We start from the raw sequence: 26032 nt of genomic DNA on the forward strand, positions 1-26032 counted from the left end.
CTAGTGGGAAGCAGTCGCATAGCACAGGGAGATCAACTTGGTGCTTTGTGACCACCTAGAGGGGTGGGATGGGGTGGTGGAAGGGAGGGAGACCCAAGAGGGAAGAGATATGGGGATATGTGTATATGTATAGCTGTTTCCCTTCATTATAAAGCAGAAACTGACACACCATTGTAAAGCAATTATACTCCAATAAAGATGTTAAAAAAAAAAAGCAACAGTTTTATGATGAAAGATATTTGCAAATGTGTTTTTATCTAGTTTAGACAACTGTTTGTCTAATGCAAAGACTATAACTGAAAGTGAGAATGAAAAGTGTACTAAAATTAGTATTATGTAATAGCATTATACATATTTTTGAATGTCTTCACCTTTAAAATCTTGATTTCTGGTTAATAAAATTTCTTAATGTACACAGTTAACCCACTTCTTAGAACTGATTTATCTTTCTGTTTTATTATAGGTGGAAAAACCAATCAATTGAATCTCCAGAACACTGCAACTAAAGCGATTATTCAAGGTCTGATGCCAGACCAGAATTACACAGTGCAAATTATTGCATACAATAAAGACAGAGAAAGCAAGCCAGCCCAAGGCCAATTCAGAAGTATGTATTTACAGACCATCAAGGGCTGCCCTGGGACTCTATCTCAGCTCTGAGTTTGAGTCTGTGGTAAATATTGTATCGATAACAGGTTAAAATCCTAGATTGTTTAGATTTGAAAAGATCTTCAAAGACATTTAGTATAATCTTCTGTGAGTTCCTTTTATCTCTAATATTCTCTGTCCCTTCCTTTACCCATTTCATGGTGCTCCTACTTATCCTTTAAAAAGGTTTTAGTTCTTAAATGCTCTCCCTGACACTGTCCACTGAGCCTTATGCAGACATCTCATCTACCCAGCACATAATAGCTGCTCAATAAATACTTTCAGGATTCTGTGAAGGGAGGTACTCTCTCTGCCCCCATAATGGTCTAGCAAGAGAATGGATGGGAGTGTCTTCATATTTGAGCCAGTTCTCAAATAGTAAGTTGGGAAAATACTTGACATACAGAGTCATTCTAAGCAGGAGAGAAAGCTCTGAGGCAGCCCTATCCATGTCTGTGCTGTTCCATTAGAAAGCTTTTCCTTATGTTGAATTTAAAAGTTGTCCACAAAGACCCTGATTCTTTTGGCTTTCAGGAAATATTCATTCATTTACTCATTCTTTTTTTTTTTTTCCACTTAACAAGTGTATATTGCATGGCTACGAAGTGTGAGGCCCTGTTCTAAGCCCTGGGAACATGACAAATCCCTGCCCCCATGGACCTTATATTCTAGTGACCAGAGACTACAGCAACTCTCTCTTCCTGGAGATGACTTATCTAATTGGAGGGCAGAGTTTTGTGTATCAGGAATACAAACAGAAGAGGTCTGTCCTGGTTAACTTTCTGTGTTACTTCATTGTTAAGGTAGACTCTTTAAAAAACCCAACTCATTATTAAGGACAATTTTAAACATAACTTAAAAAATCAGCAGATTCATAAAATAAACCCCTAAATATTCATCAGTTGCTTCAACAATTAACCATTCTTGGTCACTCTTGTTTCATTTATACCCCCATACTCCCCTCTCTCATATTATTTTGAAGTGAATCCTACACATCATTTCAAATAACAATAGCTTTTTAAAGGGTTAATCCACAAATCGGGGAGGCTGTGGGTTCTAGAACTCTATATACAGCAATGTTCTATCTGGATTTTTCTGTCCCTCCCTTCCTTTTTTTTTTTTTTTTTTTTGCGGTACGCGGGCCTCTCACTGTTGTGGCCTCTCCCGTTGCCGAGCACAGGCTCCGGACGCGCAGGCTCAGGGGCCATGGCTCACGGGCCCAGCCGCTCCGCGGCATGTGGGATCTTCCCAGACCAGGGCACGAACCCGTGTCCCCTCCCTTCCTTTTTATCTTTCTCTTCTAGGTTATGTTTTACGAGACACATTTTGTGATTTTTCTTAAATTAAAAAGAAAAACTTTGTTAACCCGCTACCTCTTGAAACTTCTCAAAAAAAAAACATTTGGTGAATCCACCTGTCAGCAGGACATACAGATGTTTTAAATGTTACATTCTTTTGAGATTCACAGTGTCTGGAAGCTCTGGGAAAGGGTTTTATGTTATTTTCAATATAAATCAGCCTTCTGTCTCATTTTATTGGCACTGTGCTTCAGTTTCTGGCCTCTGACATTCCTACATGAGTAAGGGAAATAACTTTCCTTAAAGTTTGTGAGAAGCAGTAAAAAGGACAAGGAGAAACAATTCATTTCACTTTAGTCTTAAGCTTTTGTGCGATTGATTATTGCAAATATTCCACTGACTAGCAGCATAAGAATCACAGGTAGCCTTAAAACTTTGCCAACAGCTATTTACTCAAAACATTTAAAAGGAAATGCATTTGTTTTCAGTTTGCTTAGCTCTGCTGACATAATCTTAGTGAAACAGTCCAACTTGTTAGATAAATTATATGGACGCATATATATTTTTTAGCTATGTTATTTTTATTGGCAGGTTAGAGGTCTTAGTTCTTCCCAAATAACAATTTATAAGAATGAAATTAAAATAACTTTGTTTGGATGGTTTCCTTTTCCATTTTGCATTTCAGTTCTGTTTTTGCTCCCTGTGAGATGGAACTAAAGCCTGTTCTCCCCTCCCTGGAAACCTTTCATTCTTGGATCCAGGAAAATAATGATCTAGACAAATCCTGTGGATATAGGTTTGCAGTTAGTGTAGGGATTTGAATTTTTCATAAGTCCGTCTTCTACATAGGGAAACATAAGGAGCAATCTTTGGATTTTGAAGACAGAAAGGCATGTCTGAACTGTTATGATTCCAAATCTGGTGTGTGTATTTGTCCAAGCAACTTAACTTCTAGCCTCAGTTTCCTCATGGGCAAATGGGGTGATGGTTTGTGCCTATTATTGTGTGGATTAACTCACGTCAGCACACAGTAGGGGCATGGTTGCTTTTGTTGTTATGATTAATACCATAATACCATTAATACCATTAATACCACTTTACTCTTGACAGTCTGTTTTCTAATTGATTTTGCCTCCTGCGTGAGGAGGACAGAAGCTTGGCGTGACACGTGTTACATCTTGTATGTGACCTAGTGGCCCAATTCAAAGTGACTGTTTTTTTTTTTTCTTGTTCATCTGTAGAATGGATTTTGGCCGTATTTTGGCAAACTTTACTTTTGGCCACTATTTTTCCCTTTGGAAATATATTTTGCTAATCTCTGCCTGCAAAATCTTGCTCATTTTTTAAAGTTTGGCCCAAATGGCACCTTCCTGGTGAAGTTTCTCAGAGTCTCCACCTCTGCAATTATTCTTTCCCAGATCTATTTCTACTTTTAGTACAACTTTCCTCACACTAAAGTTGCAGACTTATTTTCTTTCACAGAATGAAAGCAATTTGAGGCCGTGGTCTATGTGTGGGTGGGGTTGAACATATAGATTTGGAAATTATCCACGGAAGGGTGAGAATTAAAACTGTGGGATGATAAAATTGTACGCGGGGTGTACAGGGATGCAAGGGAAATGTAGTTTATGACTGTGTTTCAGGAATGGAAGCAGAAAAATGATCCAAAGAATGAGAATGTAAAGGAGGGGTCAGAGGAATATGAGAACACCCAGGATAATGCATTTTTAAAAACTGAGAAAGAAAAGAATTTAAAGGAAGAGGTGTTCCAAAGTGTCCACGCCTTATAAAGAAATCAGAAGAAGTCGTCTAAAAATGGATTTAGAAAATGAGAAGATCAGTGGAAATAGCAGGATTAAGGCATCTTGTATTTATTATTATTTTTAATCATGGAATTTAATCTCTAAGTACCAGAAAGCCAAGGAAGGTTTCTATAAAGGAATCATAGAACTAGAGCAACCCGGCCTTGGCAGATGGCAAGTCTGAAACCCTTTTAGCAAAGGGGTGGAAGCCAGTAAAAAGAAGAGGAAGAGGAGGAGGAGATGATAAAGACAGGATTCATGGAATAATACCCTAAGAAGGCAAGAAGGATGGTTCAAAGGAAATCATTGCTTACCCTACAGAGCCAACCCTCCAATAAGTTTGCAGATTTCCATGAAGTGAATGCAATAATTAAATGAAATATTTTGCCATGAGATCACTTCCTCCTTTCCACAGGGTATTTTATTTGTGCAGATACCACTGCCATTTAGCGATGACTCAGGACAACTTCAGGTGCCAAGCAATAGCAGGGAAGCTGCTGTGGAGTGAAAAGTAAAGCTATTGGAGTACATAGGAATGAATGTATTAAAGGACCGAGGGTCATTCTGGGTCCATGAATATTTCATAAGGAAAGTAACGAAGAAATACTACTATTTATTAGTAGGGAAACATATTTTTTAAGTTTGAAAGGAAATTATTATGGAGTTCCCTATCTTCTATTGCAGATAGACCAACTCCAAATGAGTATATTCATGGCTAAGATATTTCTAGAACAGGGGCCAGCTCACAGGCCTTCCAGAAATCTGAAGACGTGGCTTGAATCCTGTGCCAACACTTTCTGGTTTTATGAGATAAGTCTTAGCTCCTTAGCCTGTTGGTCCTTCATTCCCTCATGTCTGAAATGGGGCTAATCTTTTGATTTTATAACAATTATGAAGGGTTAAATTTATTTGATACATCTGCCCATAGTGAATACTCTACCAACGTAATTCTGTGATTTCCACACATTCCCATGACAACATTGAAAAAAATAGCAGCTCCAATCTTCTGAAATGAGATTCTACCATGGAGCTAATTTCTACTTAAAACTTTCAATACTTGCAAGGGTTTTAGTAAAAATTCATTGAATATTTTCTTTTAGACTTTAACCTAACATGTTGCTGTATTTTTACTTTTTTTCCAGTTAAAGATTTAGAAAAAAGAAAGGAACCAAAACCCAGAGTCAAGGTTTTGGACAAAGGAAATGAGAATAAACCATCTGTACCAGAAGAAGGTCAGATTTTTTTTTTTTACTATTTGCTTATTTGGGGGATTGAGTTGTCTTAAGAACACAGGCAATACATACATCCTTGGCCTTTGGTCCCATCAGAGGAGTACAGATCTAATACGAAAATCTCCCTCAGCCCACCTCATTCCCTCCTTCCATCCTCACACACAGTAACTGTCAACACTTCCTCTCCCTTACTTTTCCATATTTATTACGTCACTAAGTTCTAGTGAGTTTATTTTCTATTGAAATACTGACAGAATCTGTTCATTTCTTTCCATGTCTATTGCCAGTACTCCGCTAAGCTCCCGTTTCTTTCCTGGTGTGCATTATTATTTAGCAAGATCTCAATTTGTTCTCTGCCCAGAAGTTAGAGTGATCTTTGCAAAACAAATCTGACTCTACGCTCCATGTACCACCCCTCCGACCCCCGCACATCTTAAAACCCCTTCCTTCAATGGCTTTCCACTGCTCTTAGGATGGAGGCCAGATCCTTATCAAGACTTTCAAGGCCCCCCATAGTCTTGTGACCTACCAACCTTTCTTCCTTCTTCATCTCCTTCCTTCTTCATCTCGCTGTTTAATTTTAAAACTTTACGAACACATTGCAAAAACTACATACTTCTAAAAATGAAATTGCAGGGTTAAAGGATATGCAAATTTTACAATTTTGATAGTCTACCAAACTGACACAATTTTTTCAATAATTTATTCTTAAAACGTACACCCTTTCCAATATTTGAAATTCTCAGTTTCAAAGTTTTCCTATTTCTTCTAATAATTTATAATTTTATATTTATATTAACTATATTATTATGATTTATTGTTAAATATATCAGGTATATAAAAAGTATAAAAATAAGTAATAAGCAACTTTATCCAGTTAAGAAGATAAATATAAACAGCACAGTAGGAACTCCCTATATATCCCCGAATATTCCTTTTCCTCCCCTTCTAAGAGGCTGCCAGTATTTGAATTCAGTGTTTATCATTCCAATATGTGTCTTTATCATTTAACTACATAAATATATGAATCCTGAAACCATATTTTAATTATGAATTCATATCTTAAATTTTGTATACATTTAATCAAAATCTATGTATACTTTGCAACTTGCTTTTTTTCACAAAATATTAGATTTTTTGAATTATCCATGTTGACTTATGTGAGGCAATTTATTCATCTTTGTTGTGTAGAATTCCACTGGATAAATATAACCCAATATATTTAACTCTTCTACTCTGATGTTCCCAGTATTTTGCTATTATAAAATTGCTATAAAAAAAATTGCTCTAACTATTCTTATTTATGTTGCCTTCTGTACATGTGATAGAATTTCTCTAGCATATACACCTAGATATTGAATTATTCAATTATAATGTGTGCATATCTTCAACCTTGTTCATCTTGTCTATGGTATCTTATTATTTTATATGTTTTTATATATAATATTCTTTCCTTATTATGATTTCTTTTTCTAACTTCCTGAATTGAATGCTTATCTCATTAATTTTCAGTATTTCTCCTTTTCTATTATATGCATTTTTTAAGGCTACAAATATCCAAGTATTGGCTTAGCTGTATCACATAGATTTTGATATGTAGTTTTATTTTTATGTAGTTCATGCTATATAATTTCTAATTTCTACTAGGCTTTCTATTTTGATCCACAAGTTATTTAGAAATATATTATTTAATTTCTAAACATACAGAGATTTTTTAAAAGATATGTATTTGTTGTTGGTGTCTAACAATTGCATTGTGGTACCAATTTTTTAAAAAATTTGTTCAGACTTATTGTTTAAATGTGGTCAATTTTTTTTTAACCATCGCATGTGTTCTTGAGAAAAATTTTAATCTCTGTGTCTGGGAGATTTGTCCATTTCTCTTTGTAACTCTGGTAGTTTTGCTTTAATTAGAGGCTAAGTTCATGTAAACTAAGAGTTGTTGTATTGTCCTAGTGAATAATTCTTTTTATTTTGTAAAAATTTTCCTTATTCTTAGTAATTCAATATTTGACTTAGACACTATTTTGTTTAATAGTCACATAGCATATTGATTCTCTGCCCTTTAAGTTTCACCCTATTTGTGTTCTCAGGTTCAAGGTGAGTAAATCTTTAAAGAGCATTTAGTTGGATTTTAAAAAAGCATCTCTTACAATCTCTGTATTTTAATTGGTGTCTGTAGTCCACTTACATTTTGGATTTGCCATTAATTTTATGCTTCCTATTATGCTACATTTTCCCCTTGTATGCCTTATTTACTTAAAATTGATCACTTTTCTTTTTTTTAAATACATTTTCCCCTCTACTGAACTAGCAGGTATTTAATTCTTTTGTGTTTTTTGTATGATTATAATTAAATTTTTAGTGTGCTTACAAAACCAAACTCTAAAACTAATCAGTATATTTACCATTTCCCAACCAATACAAAATTTTATAGTACTTTAACTTCAATTATCTACCCTCTATATTTTACTTAATTCATAACAAATACATTAATTTTAACGTTTTTGCCTCATGAAGGTGTAATATTTATAATAATTATAATTTTAACAGTCATTGTTTGTCCAGAACTTCCCATGTTTATAAATTTCTTTGCTCATTATTCCATCTTGCATCTCAGATTTTCTGCATGTGTTCAGTTTCCTTTAGAGAAAATCTGTGGTGGTAAACTTAACTTTATTCACACAAAAATATCTGCAGCCCACCCTCAGTTTTGAAGGACTAGCTGGGTACCAGATTGACAGTTGTTGTCTCTAATCATTTAGAAGATATTTCACTCTCTTTTGGCTCTTGTTTAGGACAAGTCTGTTGACAGTCTAAATGTTACTCCTTTTCAGGCAGTCTCTCTTTTCTCTCCAGATGTTTTTCAGGTTTTCTGTTCTTTTTCTTTGGTGTTCTGTTGTTCCACTACAATAAGTCTTGTTATAGATCTCTTTGTGCTCCTAGAATCAGGATTTATAACTTTCACTGATTCTCAACCTTTAGTTCTTCAAATATTCCTTTTCTCAGTTACCTATTTCTTTCTCTCTTCCCTCTTTCTCTCTCTGTATTCAAATTATATTTATCATAGATAGTCTTTTTTGATGATCTATGTCTCTTAACTTTAGCATTTTCTACCTCTTTGATATTATCAATGACATTTTGGGTAATTTCCTTTATTTTTCTATTAGTATACTAATTACCTTTTTATCTCTTTCTAATCTGCTTTTTAGCCTGTCCTTTTTAATGAGTAAATCTTTCATTTCTAGAAATTATATTTGATTTTTTGAAAATTTTGCTAGAAATTTATCTGGTACATTGTTCCATTTTAGTGTTTTTTAAAAAATTATTCTGCTGTCTTAATCATGTTTATTTTATATCCTGAACCCAATAATTATATTATCTAAAGTATTTTAGGGGTAAATTTTTCTTTTCTTTTCTTTACTGGTTTTCATTCATGGTGCTTGTTTTCTTGTTTGACATGTCACTTTGATTTGTGAGCTCTTTTGTGGGAATTCTTCACAGCATAGTTTAGGAGTGAGCACTTCCAGAGAGGTGCCCCTTGGTTGCTACCAAATTGGAACCATTTTATGTTAATTTCTTGTTTGGGGATGCTCAAGCTTGTCAATGTTACAAATTCATATGACACTATGTAAATATTGTTTCATTTTACCCACTTATTTTAACATCCATTGATGATTCTTGCCTGAGTCAGCTACTACTATAATGTTTCTGAAATGATAATTTTCCTAACTTCATTGTTCATTCTACATTTATTAGGTGGCATTCTACTGTAAGGGAGATCTTTCCCTTCTCCCATATTTATTTATTTATTTATTATGAATTTTTATTTCATGTGATGGATTATAATCCATTACTATCATGTATTTTGATGCTCAAATTCTTCCAGAACTGCTCAGTGGGAGCTATTTCAAGGTGTCTCCTATGCCCTTTTAATATATCCCCATCATTCTTGAAGCTCTTCCTTACTTTCTGGCACAAACCTTGCATTCCAGGCTCCTCTTGTAGTTTTTGTGCCCTGTCCTGAAATCAACCACTTCTTCAAGGAGTTGGGTTTTTTTCATGGAGAATGGTATTTAGATACCAAAATGTGGTTACTAGATGTGTTTATGCTTCTGGGTTGTCATTGTTTCTAGGCCCATTTATCTGAGAATACACACACACACACACACACACACACACACACACACACACACACACACACAGAGTCTATTATCTATTTATCTGTCTTTCTATCCTCTATCTTATTGTGCCTTGTATCTATCATCTATCCATACCACAGGGTTTATTCTAGCATTTCATTTTCCATATTTACAACTCTCTCTTCAAAAGAGTTGGGTAACATGGCTCCCGATATCTTAAATGCACCTACTTATATGCTCAATCATAGAAATAGTTTCAAACTTGCTAATTAAACACTTAGCAAAAAGTCTGTTGATTAGAATTCGATATTTGCCTTTAGTGTGGGGTATATATTAAAATATCTGTGTTCAAAAGGATCTTGGGTTAGTTCTTTTCTTCCCTCTTCCCTGTGGTTTTGTTAGTCATTTTTAATACAGTCAGGTTAATTTGTGAGTACAGAAAACATGAATGTGGTTCCAAAAGTAAAAAAGTATACAAAAGGGTAATACTCAAAAGAAGTATGACTTCTCCTATTTCTTCCACCCAGCTTTCCTCACCACCTTTAAATAACCAAACTCATTAATTTCTGATTTACTTTCCCTGTGTGCTTTTTTTTTTAATTTCTAAATATTTTTGGAGGATTTTACGTGCGAGTTCTCGGCTGAGTTTTGTCTTAGTGTTCTTCCAGGCAGTGCTTGAAGAATGGCGCTCAAGGTGAAACCTATCTTCCATCCGCGGATTAGAGTTTGATGCCAGAATTTAGCTATAACTAGATATTCCTAAAATGTCCTCAGTTCTCCTTTTCCCTGATGCACCTTCCTCTTGCTCTTCTGAAACATAGGTTTGAGTGAAGTGAATTGAACACAGGGAAATGAACAGTGAAAAGTGAGAGTAACATTAATATGTGTTCTGATAAATCCTCACAGACATCTGCAGAAGGACCTTTCATTCAGCAGTTCATTTGCTTTACGCACTGAACACATGTTTCTGGAGAGGCCTTTCCTGAGCCACTTTCACTAGGGGCTGTTTCAACATATTTATTGCAGTGATGAAGACCTGGGTTAGGGCAAAAACCTTCAGGAATTTTGTAGATAAAAGATGGCTTTCTCTTTTAGGTGAGGGTTCCCATGAGGTATATGAAGGGTCAGAGGATTCTGAGGGCACTGGTGATATGAGCGAATAGTCTTAAGAAGTAAGTTATAAACAATGGTGAGAATTCAGGCCAGAATTAGGGCTCCAGGAGAGTGAAGGGGAGGGTTAATGGGGCCCACTGGAGATTTTAAAAAGGTCTTCCCCACCCAAGCCTTGATGTACTCCTTTTTTTTTTTGAATTTTTAAATTTTATTTTATTTATTTTTTATACTGCAGGTTCTTATTAGTTATCCATTTTATACATATTGGTGTATATATGTCAATCCCAATCTCCCAGTTCATCCCACCACCACCACCACCACCACCCCACTACTTTCCCCCCTTGGTGTCCATACGTTTGTTCTCTACATCTGTGTCTCTATTTCTGCCCTGCAAACCGATTCACTTGATGTACTTCTTTCCATAGCCCTTCTTTCAAGATGTGATACTTCCATGATTCACACTGAACCCTGATCTTTGTTTTCCCTGCAATCTACAGTCTTCTGGTATAAGAGTCTACATTGATAGTGGCTCAGATACAGTTGGACATAGTTCACATATTTTAGAATTTTAGTTTAGATGTAAAGAGCTAAGATCGTTAACAGAAGTTGCTGTGCAGTTGGTTCCTGGTTTGCCATCTACTGTACGTATTTCTTCAATAATCCAAATCCAACTCCCAGACAAAAGTGGTATTGGCCTTGGAGCATAATACTGGCACATCTGCAGCAAATGCTATTTCTTCTGTGTTGTCCAAACAGCTTTCTCCAGTTATTTTTGGTGTTTTGCACAAGAATACAGGACTTGATTGAAAAAGATAATGAGATAGAAAGAAAAAGTAGCATAGGGTTTCCTTGTTTTTTCCTCTTAATGATTTTTAAATTAAGATCTCTGACCCTCTTTGCGTTTTTTTAAATGAATTATTTTTCTCTGCAGGGAGAAGGTAAGGGGAGGGTCCCAATGCTCTGATTTTTAGGAGGGAAAAATAAGATGAGCTTAAGTTACTCTTTCCAAGGGTTGGCAAACTATGGCCCATGGGCCAATCCAGTCCTCTGTTTTCTTAAGTGGGTAAATGGGTTTTATTGGAACACAGCTATGCTTATTCCTTTATATACCATTTATAGCTGCTTTCCCACAATATCAGAGTTGAGCAGATACAACAGAGATCAGATGGCCTACAAAGACTGAAATATTTTCTGTTTTGCCCTTTTCAGAAGAAGTTTGCCAATCCTTGCTTTAGAATGTTTAAAACTTTTGAATATGTTGGAACAGAATTACTCACTGAACTGAGTAGTTCACTGCTTTTCTAAGGCCAGCTGTCCATTTTGGTATTTCCAATAGGATTTACTCTCATATATATGCCTTCAAAGGATCCTACTTCTCATACTCTCACATTTGTTTTTTTTTCCCTACTTGAAACACGAATTCTCCCAATTAACATTAAATGAGTTAATACATATAGTGTCTAGAACATAGTCAGTGCTACATAGTTATTTTCTATTAATATTAGAATGTATAGTTTGCATGAATTACTATCATCAAAGACCAAACTTTTGTGTTAGTGATTTAACAATAAATGCATAGAAGAGATTTGGTGATTACCCTCCAGTGCTGAACACTGAGTTAGGCACTGAGAATTAATTGGTGATCATGGTAGGCAGGATTCTATCTACCCTCATGAAACTTACATAGTCTAGCAGGGACTCAACGTGTTTACCCACTGCCTTCTCTTGAGGAAGAGTCAGGTTTGAATTATACGGAGTTATGGTTGAGCATAGCCAGGGCACATGATTATTCTCCAGGTGTACTTTCACTTACTGGGATTGCTTACTTCCTATAATACTTTTATAGTTCTTGGCTTGCAGTTAAGAGATCAATTTGAAAGTTTACTGCTTTTTCCACTAGTTATTCTGGACCTTAAATTTGCTGAACCCAACACTGTGAGCTTAGTTTGACCAGGGTGGGACTGGAGAAAATTTTAATTCTGGTGATGCAGCAGTCAGAATATTGGCTAAAGCACAGGTGAGTGGGTGGGTTTTGTAGGTTAATTCTGGCTAGATCTTGACTTTTGGACACAAGGGGGAAGGGACTGAGTCTGGTCATAAACTGGACTTTGGGGTTAGATTGTGGGTGGAATTCATGCATTAAAGGATCTAGAAGGATGCCTGGCCCATGGAGTATGCTCCGTTAAGTGGTCCTCTCCCTCCTCTTTTTTTTTCTTCATCATCTTCTCTGTCTATTTCATTCTCCTCTTCTCTTCCTCATTATTCTCATAATAATAATTATTATCATTACCTAGACATTTGACATAGTGTACCAGCAACACTAGGGTGAACTAGAAAATCTCTGCTCATAAGCATAAGGAGAATTTTTGGAAGCCCCTCTGTCTGTGCCTGTGTCTTGAGTGGAAAAATGTCTCCTTGAGAATTTATAACCATGGGCCTGTACCACATACAGATTAGGCATTCACATTTATACTCTTTACATGTTCTGGGGTCCTAATATTCAAGAAATTAATTTTAAACTTGCTCAAAGCTGGTATAAGTAGGGTCCCTGGCAGAAGAAAACACAAAATCACCTTTGAGGCACACATGCTCAGCCCTAATTCTAAAGATTAACCACAGATAAAGCAATGCCAGAAAGAGTTAATAATCCAAAATTTTGAAACACAAAAGTAAAACCATGAGTATAAGTCATGAGACACAAATATGGTGGTCTCAGAATCCCATGATTTCCAATTATGAAATGATTACATAAATACTATAAAATAAACAACAATATTATTGAAGTCATAGAAATAGTCAAAACAAGAGAAGGATGAGAGACCATGAAAACAAGAGTAGGTAAGATTTAAAAAGGGACTGAATAGAACATAAAGTGTTCTGAAGAGTGCAAATGAAAAATTAGCCACACCCAGAATCGTGTTGGTGAAACTGTAAAACACCAAAGTAAAAGATAAGATTTAACAGACAAAACAGGATGAAGGGGGAATAAAAAGACTTGTAGAAGCCATTTCTAAGTGATGGAGATCTAGCTATGGGTAGTTGTCTGTTCTTCAATTCTTTGGCATATTAAGTGAAACCACTGTTTTAAATAAGTAATGTTAATTCAAGTTATTAATTTATTAAAAAAGGTTGAGAAACCCTGATCCAACAGAAGTGGTGATGTAATTTTGGCCCTGTTTCTCTTCACTTCTGCTCTCCAATCATTCCATAACATTTCTTAGAAGCATAGAGCAACTGCACAGGTGGTCTGTCAAGCCCATGGCATTAGCCATATGGTAGGTCTGAGTCTGAGTAGCCATGCTCAGAGGAGAAATCAGATCATATGAGTGGCTTTTCAGTCCAAGGTTCAAGAGGATAAACAGTAACATTTTTGTTAGAATATTCTTTTTTCTTCCCCTATTGAACTTTCCTTTTTCTCCCTTAATTTCCTTGTTACTTCTTGAGGTCAGTGTGGCTCAGTATATAGCACACAGGTTTTGTGGTCATACATCCCTTGGAATGAAATCTTCCCTTGCTTCCTACCTACCTCGGCAACCTAAGGCGTAGAAACCTCTCTAAGCTCCAGTTTCTTCATTGGCAAAATGAGCATAATAGCCATAACGAGTATGCAGGTTTGGGAAGATTAAATGCTATCAGGTTTGTGACATACCTGGAACATAACAGGTATGGAATGAATGTCAGTTTGCATCCCTTTTTCTATTTCCTTTTTTCTAGTGTCTTCTTTTCAAAGAGAAAATATTAGCCTACCGAATGCAGCAGAGTGTCTTACATTGTCAATAACTATTTGTTGAATATTTGGATTTGGCTTGTTTTAGACTCAAGGAGAGAGGTTCACATTCCCTTAGAGAAGATTAAGAAAGACTGTTTTCATGAAAAGAATATTTTTATTATAAGAAAGCAGATTTCAGTTTTTGCTGTGATGTAAAGCATTAAAATTCATGTTTTCAGGAACTCAAAAAAACATGAAACAGAATCAGTCATTCAGAAAATAATCATTGAACACCTGCAAAGTACATGATACCTGTGCATAAAATTATAAGGTTTCCCTGAGGGCAAGGGGCTGAGATTCTCCTAGCAGGAGACCGCCTGTTTACTCTGACTTTCCACTACCCCTGACCACTCTTGATAAGACATTTTTAAAGGATTTTTGACACCTCTTCTGTTGGCCTCCAACAAATTTTATCATTCTTAACCCATGAATTTTCCAGTGCTATAAAAAAAGATAGCTCTGCCTTAAGTAAGTTTTCAAATGTCCTCTTTTTAGTTTTTTTATTTTTTTCAGAGATATCTGAAGTTATCATTTTATTAATTTTATTTACATATATTTTAAGTTTTATAAGCCTATATGGTTTTTTTAACATCTTTATTGGAGTATAATTGCTTTACAATGGTGTGTTAGTTTCTGCTGTATAACAAAGTGAATCAGCTATACGTATACACATATCCCCATATTTCCTCCCTCTTGCGTCTCCCTCCCACGCTCCCTATCCCACCCCTCTAGTTCACACAAAGCACCGAGCTGATCTCCCTGTGCTATGCAGCTGCTTCCCACTAGCTATCTATTTTACATTTGATAGTGTATCTATGTCCATGCCACTCTCTCACTTCGTCCCAGCTTACCCTTCCCCCTCCCCGTGTCCTCACATGTCCCCAGTCCATTCTCTACGTCTGTGTCTTCATTCCTGTCCTGCCCCTAGGTTCTTCAGAAACATTTATTTTTTGATTCCATATATATGTTTAAGCGTACGGTATTTGTTTTTCTCTTTCTGACTTACTCCACTCTGTATGACAGGCTCTACACCGTCCACCTCACTACAAATAACTCAATTTCATTTCTTTTTATGGCTGAGTAATATTCCATTGTGTATATGTGCCACATCTTCTTTATCCATTCATCTCTGGATGGACACTTAGGTTGCTTCCATGTCCTGGCTATTGTAAATAGTGCTTCAGTGAACAAGGTGGTACATGACTCTTTTTGAATTATGGCTTTCTCAGGGTATATGCCCAGTAGTGGGATTGCTGGGTCGTATGGTAGTTCTATTTTTAGTTTTTTGAGGAACCTCCATACTGTTCTCCATAGTAGCTGTATCAATTTACATTCCCATCAACAGTGCAAGAGGGTTCCCTTTTCTCCACTACCCTCTCCAGCATTTATTGTTTGTAGATTTTTTGATGATGGCCATTCTGACTGGTGTGAGGTGATACCTCATTGTAGTTTTGATTTGGATTTCTCTAATGATTAGTGATGTTGAGCAGCTTTTCATGTGTTTGTTGGCCATCTGTATGTCTTCTTTGGAGAAATGTCTATTTAGGTCTTCTGACCATTTTTGGATTGGGTTGTTTGTTTTTTTGATATTGAGCTGCATGAGCTGCTTGTATATTTTGGAGATTAATCCTTTGTCGCTTGCTTCATTTGCAAAAATTTTCTCCCTTTCTGAGCGTTGTCTTTTCAGCTTGTTTATGGTTTCCTTTGCTGTGCAAAAGCTTTTAAGTTTCATTAGGTCCCATTTGTTTATTTTTATTCTTACTTCCATTTCTGTAGGAGGTGGGTCAAAAAGGATATTGCTGTGATTTATGTCATAGAGTGTCCTGCCTATGTTTTCCTCTAAGAGTTTTATAGTTTCTGGCCTTATATTTAGGCCTTTAATCCATTTTGAGTTTATTTTTGTGTGTGATGTTAGGGAGTGTTCTAATTTCATTCTTTTACATGTAGCTGTCCAGTTGTCCCAGTACCACTTATTGAAGAGGCTGTCTTTTCTCCATTGTATATTCTTGCCTCCTTTATAAAAGATAAGGTGACCATATGCACCTGGGTTTATCTCTGGGCTTTCTATCCTGTTCCACTGATCTATATTTCTGGTTTTGTGGCAGTACCATACAGTCTTGATTACTGTAGCTTTGTAGTATAGTCTGAAGTCAGGGAGCCTGATTCCTCCAGCTCTGTTTTTCTTCCTCAAGATTGCTTTGAATATTTGGGGTCTTTTGTGTTTCCATACAAATTGTGAAATTTTTTTTCTAGTTCTGTGAAAAATGCCATTGGTGATTTGGTAGGGATTGCATGGAATCTGTAGGTTGCTTTGGGTAGTATACTCATTTTCACAATATTGATTCTTCCAATCCAAGAACATGGTATATCTCTCAATGTGTTTGTATTGTCTTTAATTTCTTTCATCAGTGTCTTATAGTTTTCTACATACAGGTCTTTTGTCTCCTTAGGTAGGTTTATTCCTAGATATTTCATTCTTTGTGTTGCAGTGGTAAATGGGAATGTTTCCTTAATTTCTCTTTCAGATTTTTCATTATTAGTGTATAGGAATGCAAGAGATTTCTGTGCATTACTTTTGTATCCTGCTACTCTACCAAATTCATTGATTAGCTCTAGTAGTTTTCTGGTAGCATTATTAGGATACTTTATGTAGAGTATCATGTCATCTGCAAACAGTGACAGCTTTACTTCTTCTTTTCCAATTTGGATTCCTTTTATTTCTTTTTCTTCTCTGATTGCTGAGGCTAAAACTTCCAAGACTATGTTGAATAATAGTGGTGAGAGTGGGCAACCTTGTCTTGTTCCTGATCTTAGTGGAAATGGTTTCAGTTTTTCACCATTGAGAACAATGTTGTTTGTCATATATGGCCTGTATTATGTTGTTGTAACTTCCCTCTATGCCCACTTTCTGGAGGGTTTTTATCATAAATGGGTGTTGAATTTTGTTGAAAGCTTTTACTGCGTCTATTGAGATGATCATATTGTTTTTCTCCTTCAATTTGTTAATATAGTTTATCACATTGATTGATTTGTGTATATTGAAGAAACCTTTCATTCCTGGGGTAAACCCCACTTGATCATGGTGTATGGTCCTTTTAATGTGCTGTTGGATTCTGTTTGCAAGTATTTTGTTGAGGATTTTTGCAGCTATGTCATCAGTGATATTGGCCTGTAGTTTTCTTTTTTTGTGACAACTTTGTCTGGTTTTGGTATCAAGGTGATGGTGGCCTCATAGAATGAGTTAGGGAGTGTTCCTCCCTCTGCTATATTTTGGAAGAGATTGGGAAGGATAGGTTTTAGGTCTTCTCTAAATGTTTGATAGAATTCGCCTGTGAAGCCATCTGGTCCTGGGCTTTTGTTTGTTGGAAGATTTTTAATCACAGTTTCAATTTCAGTGCTTGTGATTGGTCTGTTTATATTTGCTGTTTCTTCCTGGTTCAGTCTTGAAAGGTTGTGCTTTTGTAAGAATTTGTCCATTTCTTCCAGGTTGTCCATTTTATTGGCATAGATTTGCTTGTAGAAATCTCTCATGATCCTTTGTATTTCTATGTCAGTTGTTACTTCTCCTTTTTCATTTGTAATTCTGTTGATTTGAGTCTTTTCCTTTTTTTTCTTGATGAATCTGGCTAATGGTTTATCAATTTTGTTTATATTCTCAAAGAACCTGATTTTAGTTTTATTGATCTTTGCTATCATTTCCTTCATTTCTTTTTCCTTTATTTCTGATCTGATATTTATGTTTTCTTTCCTTCTGCTAACTTCGGGGGTTTTTTGTTCTTCTTTCTCTAATTGCTTTAGGTGTACGGTTAGGTTGTTTATTTGAGATGTTTCTTGTTACTTGAGGTAGGATTGTATTGCTATAAACTTCCCTCTTAGAACTGCTTTTGCTGCATCCCATAGGTTTTGGGTCGTCGTGTTTTTATTGTCATTTTGTTTCTAGGTATTTTTTGATTTCTTCTTTGATTTCTTCAGTGATCTCTTGGTTATTTAATAGTGTATTGTTTAGCCTCCATGTGTTTGTATTTTGTACAGATTTTTTCCTGTAATTAATATCTAGTCTCATAGCATTGTGCTTGGAAAAGATACTTGATATGATTTCAATTTTCTTAAATTTACCACGGCTTGATTTGCAACTCAAGATATGATCTATCCTGGAGAATGTTCCATGAGCACTTGAGAAGAAAGTGTATTCTGTTGTTTTTGGATGGAATGTCCTATAAATATCAGTTAAGTCCATCTTGTTTAATATGTCATTTAAAGCTTATGTTTCCTTATTTATATTCATTTTGGATGATCGGTCCATTGGTGAAAGTGGGGTGTTAAAGTCCCCTAGTATTGTGTTGCTGTCAATTTCCCTTTTTATGGCTGTTAGCATTTGCCTTATGTATTGAGGTACTCCTATGTTGGGTGCATAAATATTTACAATTGTTATATCTTCTTTGATTGATCCCTTGATCATTATGTAGTGTCCTTCTTTGTCTCTTGTAATAGTCTTATTTTAAACTCTATTTTGTCTGATATGAGAATTGCTACTCCAGCATTCTTTTGATTGCCATTTGCATGGAATATCTTTTTCCATCCCCTCACTTTCAGTCTGTATGTGTCCCTAGGTCAGAAGTGGGTCTCTTGTAGACAGCATACATATATGTCTTGTTTTTGTAACCATTCAGCCAGTCTGTGTCTTTTGTTTGGAACATTTAATCCATTTACATTTAAGGTAGTTATTGATATGTATGTTCCTATTACCATTTTCTTAATTGTTTTGGGTTTGCTATTATAGGTTTTTTCCTTCTCTTGTGTTTCCTGCCTATAGGAGTTCCTTTAGCATTTGTTGTATAGCTGGTTTGGTGGTGCTGAATTCTCTTAGCTTTTCCTTGTCTGTAGAGGTTTTAATTTCTCTGTTGAATCTGAATGAGATCCTTGCTGGGTAGAGTCATAGTAGTTGTAGGTTTTTCCCTTTCATCACTTTAAATATCTCCTGCCACTCCCTTCTGGCTTGCTGAGTTTCTGCTGAGAAATTAGCTGTTAACCTTATGGGGATTCCCTTTCATGTTATTTGTTGCTTTTCCCTTGCTGCTTTTAATATTCTTTCTTTGTATTTAAGTTTTCATAGTTTGGTTAATATGTGTCTTGGTGTGTTTCTCCTTGGATTTATCCTGTATGGGAATCTCTGAGCTTCCTGAACTTGACTGACTCTTTCCTTACTCATATTAGGGAAGTCTTCAAATAGTTATTTTCTCAGTCCCTTTTTTTTTCTCTTCTTCTTCTGTGTCCCCTATAATTCGAATGTTGGTGCATTTAATGTTGTCCCAGAGGTTTTCATTCATTTTTCTTTACTCTGCTCTGTGTTAGCTATTTCCACTATTTTATCTTCAAGGTCACTTATCCATTCTTCTGCTTCAATTATTGTGCTGTTGATTCCTTCTAGAGAATTTTTAATTTCATTTATTATGTCATTCATCATTATTTATTTGCTCTTTGCTTCTTCTAGGACCTTGTTAAGTGTTTCTTGTATGTTCTCCATTCTATTTCCAAGATTTTGGCTCATCTTTACTCTCATTACTCAGAATTCTTTTTCAGGTAGACTCCCTATTTCCTCTTCATTTGTTTGGTCTGGTGGGTTTTCATCTTGCTGCTTAATCTGCTTTGTTTTTCTCTGTGTTCTCATTTTGCTTAACGTTCTGTGTTTGGGGTCTCCTTTTCACAGACTGCAAGTTCATAGTTCTCGTTGTTTTTGGTGTCTGCCCCCAGTGGCTAAGGTTGGTTCAGTGGGTTGTGTAGGCTTCCTGGTGGAGGGGACTGGTGCCTGTGTTCTGGTGGGTGAGGCTGGATCTTGTGTTTCTGGTGGGCAGGACTGTGTTCAGTGGTGTGTTTTGGGGTGTCTGTGAACTTATTAAGATTTTAGGCAACCTCTCTGCCAGTGAGTGTTGTTGTATTCCTGTCTTGTTAGCTGTTTGGCGTGGGTTGTCCAGCACTGTAGCTTGCTGGTCATTGAGTGGAGCTGGGTCTTAGCATTGAGGTTGAGATCTGTGGAAGAGTTTTCACCATTTGATATTACAACGGGCCGGGAAGTCTCTGGTGGTCCAATGTCCTGAACTCAGCTCTCCCACCTTCGAGCCTCAGGCCTGACCCCTGGCAGAGCATCAAGACCCTGTCATCCACACGGCTCAGAATAAACAGGAGGAAAAAAAAATAGCTAAAGTTATTAAAATAAAATAAAGTTATTAAAATAAAATATGTTATTAAAAATAAAATAACTAAAAATTAATTTAAATAAAAGAAAGAAAGAAAGAAGAGAGCAACCAAAGCAATAAACAAATCCACCAATGCTAAATGCTAAAAACTGTACTACAAAAAACAACAGAAAGAAAAATAACAAATGGACAGACAGAATCCTAGGTCACATGGTAAAAGCAAAGGTGTACAGACAAAATCACACAAAGAAACATACACATACACACTCACAAAAGTGAAAAAGGAAAATATATGTATATATATGTAAAAAAATAGCAAGAGAGCCACCAAATCAATAAACAAATCTACCAATGATAGTGAACTCTAAATACTAAACTAAGACCAACATAAAACCAGGAGCAAATTAGATGCAGACATCAAACTCCAAGTCTACAGTTGCTCCCAAAGTCCACCTCCTCAATTTTGGGATGATTCGTTGTCTATTCAGGTATTCCACAGATGCAGGGGACATCAAGTTGATTGTGGAGATTCCTGAGGCTGCTGGGAGAAGTTTCTCTTTCTCTTCTTTGTTCGCACAGCTGCTGGGGTTCAGCTTTGGATTTTGCCCCGCCTCTGTGTGTAGGTTGCCTGAGAGCATCTGTTCCCCGCTCAGACAGGACGGGGTTAAAGGAGCAGCTGATTAGGGTGCTCTGGCTCCCTCAGGCTGTAGCACATGTTCTCATTTTGAAAAGAGCTTGTAATATATCTTTCTGTTAAGTCAGATATTTTACAGCTATGAGCACTGTTTATAGATGTTGGCAGAGGCTGTTTCCAGTAGCAATGCTTGGGCTCATCTGATTGATACCTTCCTTCTTGTCTGAGAATTTTTTATTAAACATCTTGTTTCTATACCTGCAGGGCTGACGGTATCAAATAAAGCAGGTGTTTCAGCCTGAGAAACTTCAAAATGTCAGGTTCTGTTTGTTATTGATGAATTGGAGTAACAGGGATGATTGAGTTATTGCATGTTTTCAGAAACTCACCATGAACAACTAAAGTAAACATAAAGCCAAATCACATAATATTATATACAGAGCTGAGAATACATGTGAATGTAATATACCAGCTCCAGAATAAGCTTTGTGTCTAAATAGAGGTGGTCAGGCAAAATAGCCTCTCTTGGGTCAGCATGAACTTATGAAAGTTAGGAAATAATAACCAGGTCATTGTACAAATAAAATTTTAGGACACACTTTCTCTACAAGTATTTTAAAAGGACTGTATATTTTCAAAGGAAATAAAACCTGTTTTCGGCATCTGGCGTTGTGGTAGGTAGAGTATGGAGAGGCTAGATAGGAAGAAATGGTGGGGGGCAGAGAGGATAAAAATTGAGTCAAAGGTCTCAGAGTTGAGAATGTTGTTGGGGGAAAGAAAAGTAATTGTACTGGAATGAAGTGAGAAATCAATATGGACAGGTGAAGTGGAGTTGAATTATGGAGAGCTTTGAAGAACCCAGTGAATAGTTCAGGCTCAATTTGGTAGGTGGGGGAGGGAAGAAATAATCTTAACATTTGGAGTCGGAAGGTAACTTTGAGATCCATGTAGTTCAACCAGTTGAGAGGTTGAGGCTCTTCAGCCACATCCTCAAATGTTGACGAGCATCTGCTTTCATCGACAGAGCTCTCACTATTTCTCAAGGCAGCGGTCTCTGGAAATCTTGACTGTTTGAAAGTTCTTTCTTGGGTTGAGTTGAAATCTGTCTCCTTGTGGGCATACAGAGCACTCCTAATCTCCCTTCTGTATGGCAGCCCTTTAAATATTTGAAGACAGCTGTCATGTCTTCTCCCAGTCTCTTACAGTTTATGAGCAGAGGAGAAATGTAATGAATGTCATGTTTACAGGATTGTCAGTTACTTTTAAGATGCAGAGCTCTTTGACTATGGTTCAGGGATTGGGCTTCATGTGCCTCCAAGTTGTCATGGTGTTATTCACCCCAAGATATAAGACAAGTATGTCTTTGATTTCATGCTTTCTTTAATGACAAGGCTTAGCAATCTTTCCTTTCTTCCTCCCTCCCTCCCTTCCTTCCTTCCTTTCTTCATTCCCTCCCTCCTTCTTCCTTCCTTCCCTTCTTTCTTTCTCTCCCTTCCTCCCTCTTCTTCTTTCCCCATCCTTTCTTCCCTTCCTTTCTCGCTTCCTTCCTTTCAAATACTTTTCTTCTCTTCTGTCATAGGAGTTGAATAGCACAATAGCTAAATGGTTCAGGCTTTGGAGTCAGTCCTGGATTTGAATTCCAGCTTTTCTACCTGCTTACTGTGTCATGATGGGCAAGTTATTAATCCTATAAGGTAGGTGTCTTTTTCACTCCATTGAAAAAGAAAGGTTCTAGTTACTTAACCTTTCTTTTTCAATGGAGTGAAAAGGACACCTGTCTTATAGGATTAATATCAGGCTTAAATGGAAAAGACATATGCAAAGCATCTGATGAAAGCAGTCACTAAATGGGAGATCTTTTTATTATTAAAAAAAAGGAAGCAATGAAAAGTATCTGCTGCAGTCAATAAATAAATAACTATATGTGTTAGGGTTCTCCAGAGAAGCAGAACCAATAGGATATATATAAATATAGAAAAAGATTTATTATAAGGAATTGGCTCACATGATTATGGGGGCTAAGAAGTCCCAAGACCTGCAGTCAGCAAGCTGGAGACCCAGGAGGGCCGATGGGGTAAGTTCCCATCTGAGAACTGGCCGGCTCGAGACACAAGAAGAGCCAGTGTGTCAGTTTTGAGTCCGATGTTCCAATCAAGGCAGTCAGGCAGGAGCAGTTCCCTTTTTGTTCTATTCGGGTCTTCAATCAATTGAATGAGGACTAACTACATTAGAGAAGGCAATCTGCTTTCCTCAGTCTGTGGATTCATATGTTCATCTCATCCAGAAACACCCTCCCAAACAAAGAATAATATTTGATCAAATGTCCACGAACCCCATGGACCAATCAAGTTGACATATAAAATTAAGCATCACACTATATAGTATATTTCTAGGAAGTAAGAAGCTCTACAAAGAAAAATAAAACAGAATAAGGGAAGAGGGTGATGGGGAGTGCCGGGTAGGATAGTCGTCTGTCAGGGATGCTTTAAAATGTACGTCTCCAGCAAGACTTAAACGGACACTAAGCGCCCTCTGATTAATGTCGACTCTGAACACGACTGAAATGAACCCCCTGCTCCCCTTCCTTTTTAAAAAATAAATAAATAATTGATTTATTTTTGGCTGAGTTGGGTCTTTGTTGCTGCGCGCGGGCTTTCTCTAGTTTCAAAGAGTGGGGGCTACTCTTCGTTTGAGGTGTGGTGGCTCCATGTTGTGGAGCACGGGCCCTAGGCGTGCGGGCTTCAGTAGTTGTGGCACACAGGCTCAGTAGTTGTGGCTCGCGGGCTCTAGAGTTCAGGCTCAGTAGTTGTGGCTCACGGGCTTAGTTGCTCCACAGCATGTGGGATCTTCCCAGACTGGGGCTCAAACCCGTGTCCCCTGCATTGGCAGGCGGATTCTTAACCACTGTGCCACCAGGGACGCCCTCCCCTTCTGATAGATGGACAGCTTGTAACATTAATATGACAGATATCTAGTGGCCACCCATGTTGCATTATGGGTGAGGATGCCTTCTATGGTGCTAGTAGCATGGTATGATGGAAGAGGCAACCAAACCTTTACAAGACCTGGTGCCCAGTCCTGGCTCTGCCTGAACTGTTCACTTGTCTCTGTGAACCTCAATTTCATTTTCTGAAAATTGAGGACAATCGTGGCTCCCCACAAGAATGTTGTAAGAATCAGAATATGCCAATGTATTGAAAAATCCTTTTAGAACCACTGAGCTCTTTGCAAATGTAAAATGATGTTAACTCTTAAAAAACGAAAACTCTCCTGGGATGTGGCTGAAGCCAATCTTGGAAGCAAGCTCTTAGTTTGGAAACTTGAACTCAACCTTACCAGAGACTTAAGTGAGAAATTGTTCTGTGACCACAGTTTTCCTTCAGATGTCGTGGTTAATGAGTGGCCTAGCTGGATGTTTTGCTAGTGGCACTGAGAAAAATAATTCAGAACCACTAAATGTATCAGACCAGTTGTGGTGAAAATGATCACGAGATTTTCTGAGTGCGTATTGAGATAATGTGAGTAAAAATATTATGTGCTCCCCTTGCATTTAGCTTTGCCTCTGGCATTGGGAAAATATCAAGGAAGACAGGCAAACCTGATACAATCTCCCTGATCCCTAAATAACCGTAATCCACTTTTCCAGTGTGGTAGGGTGGCAGGGCAAGAGGAGAGACCACATTTAATTGAGCCAGCATGGTTCATTTTTCTAGTGCCCTGCTGTAGGTATGAATTATGTGAAAAGAGGAATTCTTTTTTAACAAGTCAATGTACTTTATATTTATTGATGTACTATGTGCCGAGATCTCAGCCAAAGGGAATAAAAACATAAGACACAAATCCCTCACTTCTCAAAGAGTTCTGTCTAGTCAGGGAGATAGAAATGGAAACAAATTATAATAGCCCAGTGTTCTGAGTACAATAAACCATGTACAAATGCAGAGACAGTAAAGAGGAACAGGTAATGAGTCCCATCTGAGGACTGTTGGAAGAGCTTCTTGGAGTTGGTGGAGTGTAACCTGGGCTTTGAAGGATGAATAGGAGTTTACCTGGCAGAAAAAGGCTGCTTCTGTCAATTTTCCCTTTTCTATTTTAATTAACTAAGTTGGTGAATACCCTTCTCCATAAATACATTGTAAATATTTCTATATTAACTATAATTACATCTTTAATTTGAATGCCATTAGAACAAAAGGAATACTATGATATAAAAAGAAGACTTTAAATGGTAATTTCATACAATTCAAACTAAAGTAGCACCTCCAAAGGCCCCCCACACCACTACTCTTTATATTACTGTGTTTATTTCTATAAAGCTCTTTTAAAAGTCTGAAATTATGTTTTGTTAGTCTGTTTCCTCTCACTAAGAATTTAAGCTTCTGGAAGGTAGGAACTTAATTGTATTCTTGGTTGCCCAGAAGAGTGCTTGGGATATAGTAAATATTAAATAAACACATTTTTAATAAGTAAATTTCATACAGGAAATTAGTTAATATGAAATTAATATACATAGGTTTAGTGTAGACTGATTTATCCTGATTCAGATTCCTTGAATTAACTTGTATTTTCAACATAAAATTTCCTCATGATGTCAGTAACACAGTAAAATTGGTGTAAAACTATAGTAAAAGGGACACTTGTCATGTGGGCTACTTAAGTGCTAAGTGCATACATTTGGGAGGGAAAAAACTTATCTAGACAGTGATGCTTGCAAATGGCACATACTACCTGTGGACACAGCAGGGGCAAGTGCTGGGGGGACACTGCCTCATATTAGAGACTTTTCCCCCTGCTTTCTAAATTGATGTAATGTAGGGACCTGATTGAAGTCAGTATATCCTGTGGTTAAGAGCATAGATTTTGGAGATGTATTACCTGTGTTCAGATCAAAGCTTTGCCTCTTCACTGGGTGGCACTCTGGGCAAATCACACAGCCCATGTGTATCATTTTTTTTGGCTGCAAATGGGACTGATAATGATACCTGTCTTATAGAGCTGTTATGAGGACTAAGTCAGTAGATAAGTGTAGAGGGCACAATGTTTAATCTAACGATGTACATAACTTTCAGATATCCTTATCTTTTACCTACAGTTGGTGTACTACATAATGGGAATTGTTCCTTCTGATTCAATCTGTGACATTCAGAGTGTTGTTTTCATTTGTGATGTAGCCCATGTATTGGGTGCTTTCCTTCAATTG

The 26032-nt window shown here is 36.9% G+C and overlaps 1 protein-coding gene across 8 annotated transcripts in view; it reads left to right on the forward strand.

Annotated features, from left to right (window-relative positions):
* The window catches only part of COL14A1 (collagen type XIV alpha 1 chain), a 267475-nt gene that overhangs the window by 58238 nt on the left and 183205 nt on the right, over positions 1 to 26032 (forward strand). For all 8 annotated transcript variants that reach the window (XM_059995120.1, XM_059995114.1, XM_059995119.1 and 5 more), the window contains 2 exons: positions 464 to 607; positions 4891 to 4980. In XM_059995120.1, the coding sequence (XP_059851103.1) occupies positions 464 to 607; positions 4891 to 4980 (234 nt within the window). The remainder of the gene's footprint in view (positions 1 to 463; positions 608 to 4890; positions 4981 to 26032) is intronic.

The sequence above is a fragment of the Delphinus delphis genome, chromosome 17 (assembly GCF_949987515.2).
Source record: "Delphinus delphis chromosome 17, mDelDel1.2, whole genome shotgun sequence".
NCBI classification, from domain to species: Eukaryota; Metazoa; Chordata; class Mammalia; order Artiodactyla; family Delphinidae; genus Delphinus; species Delphinus delphis.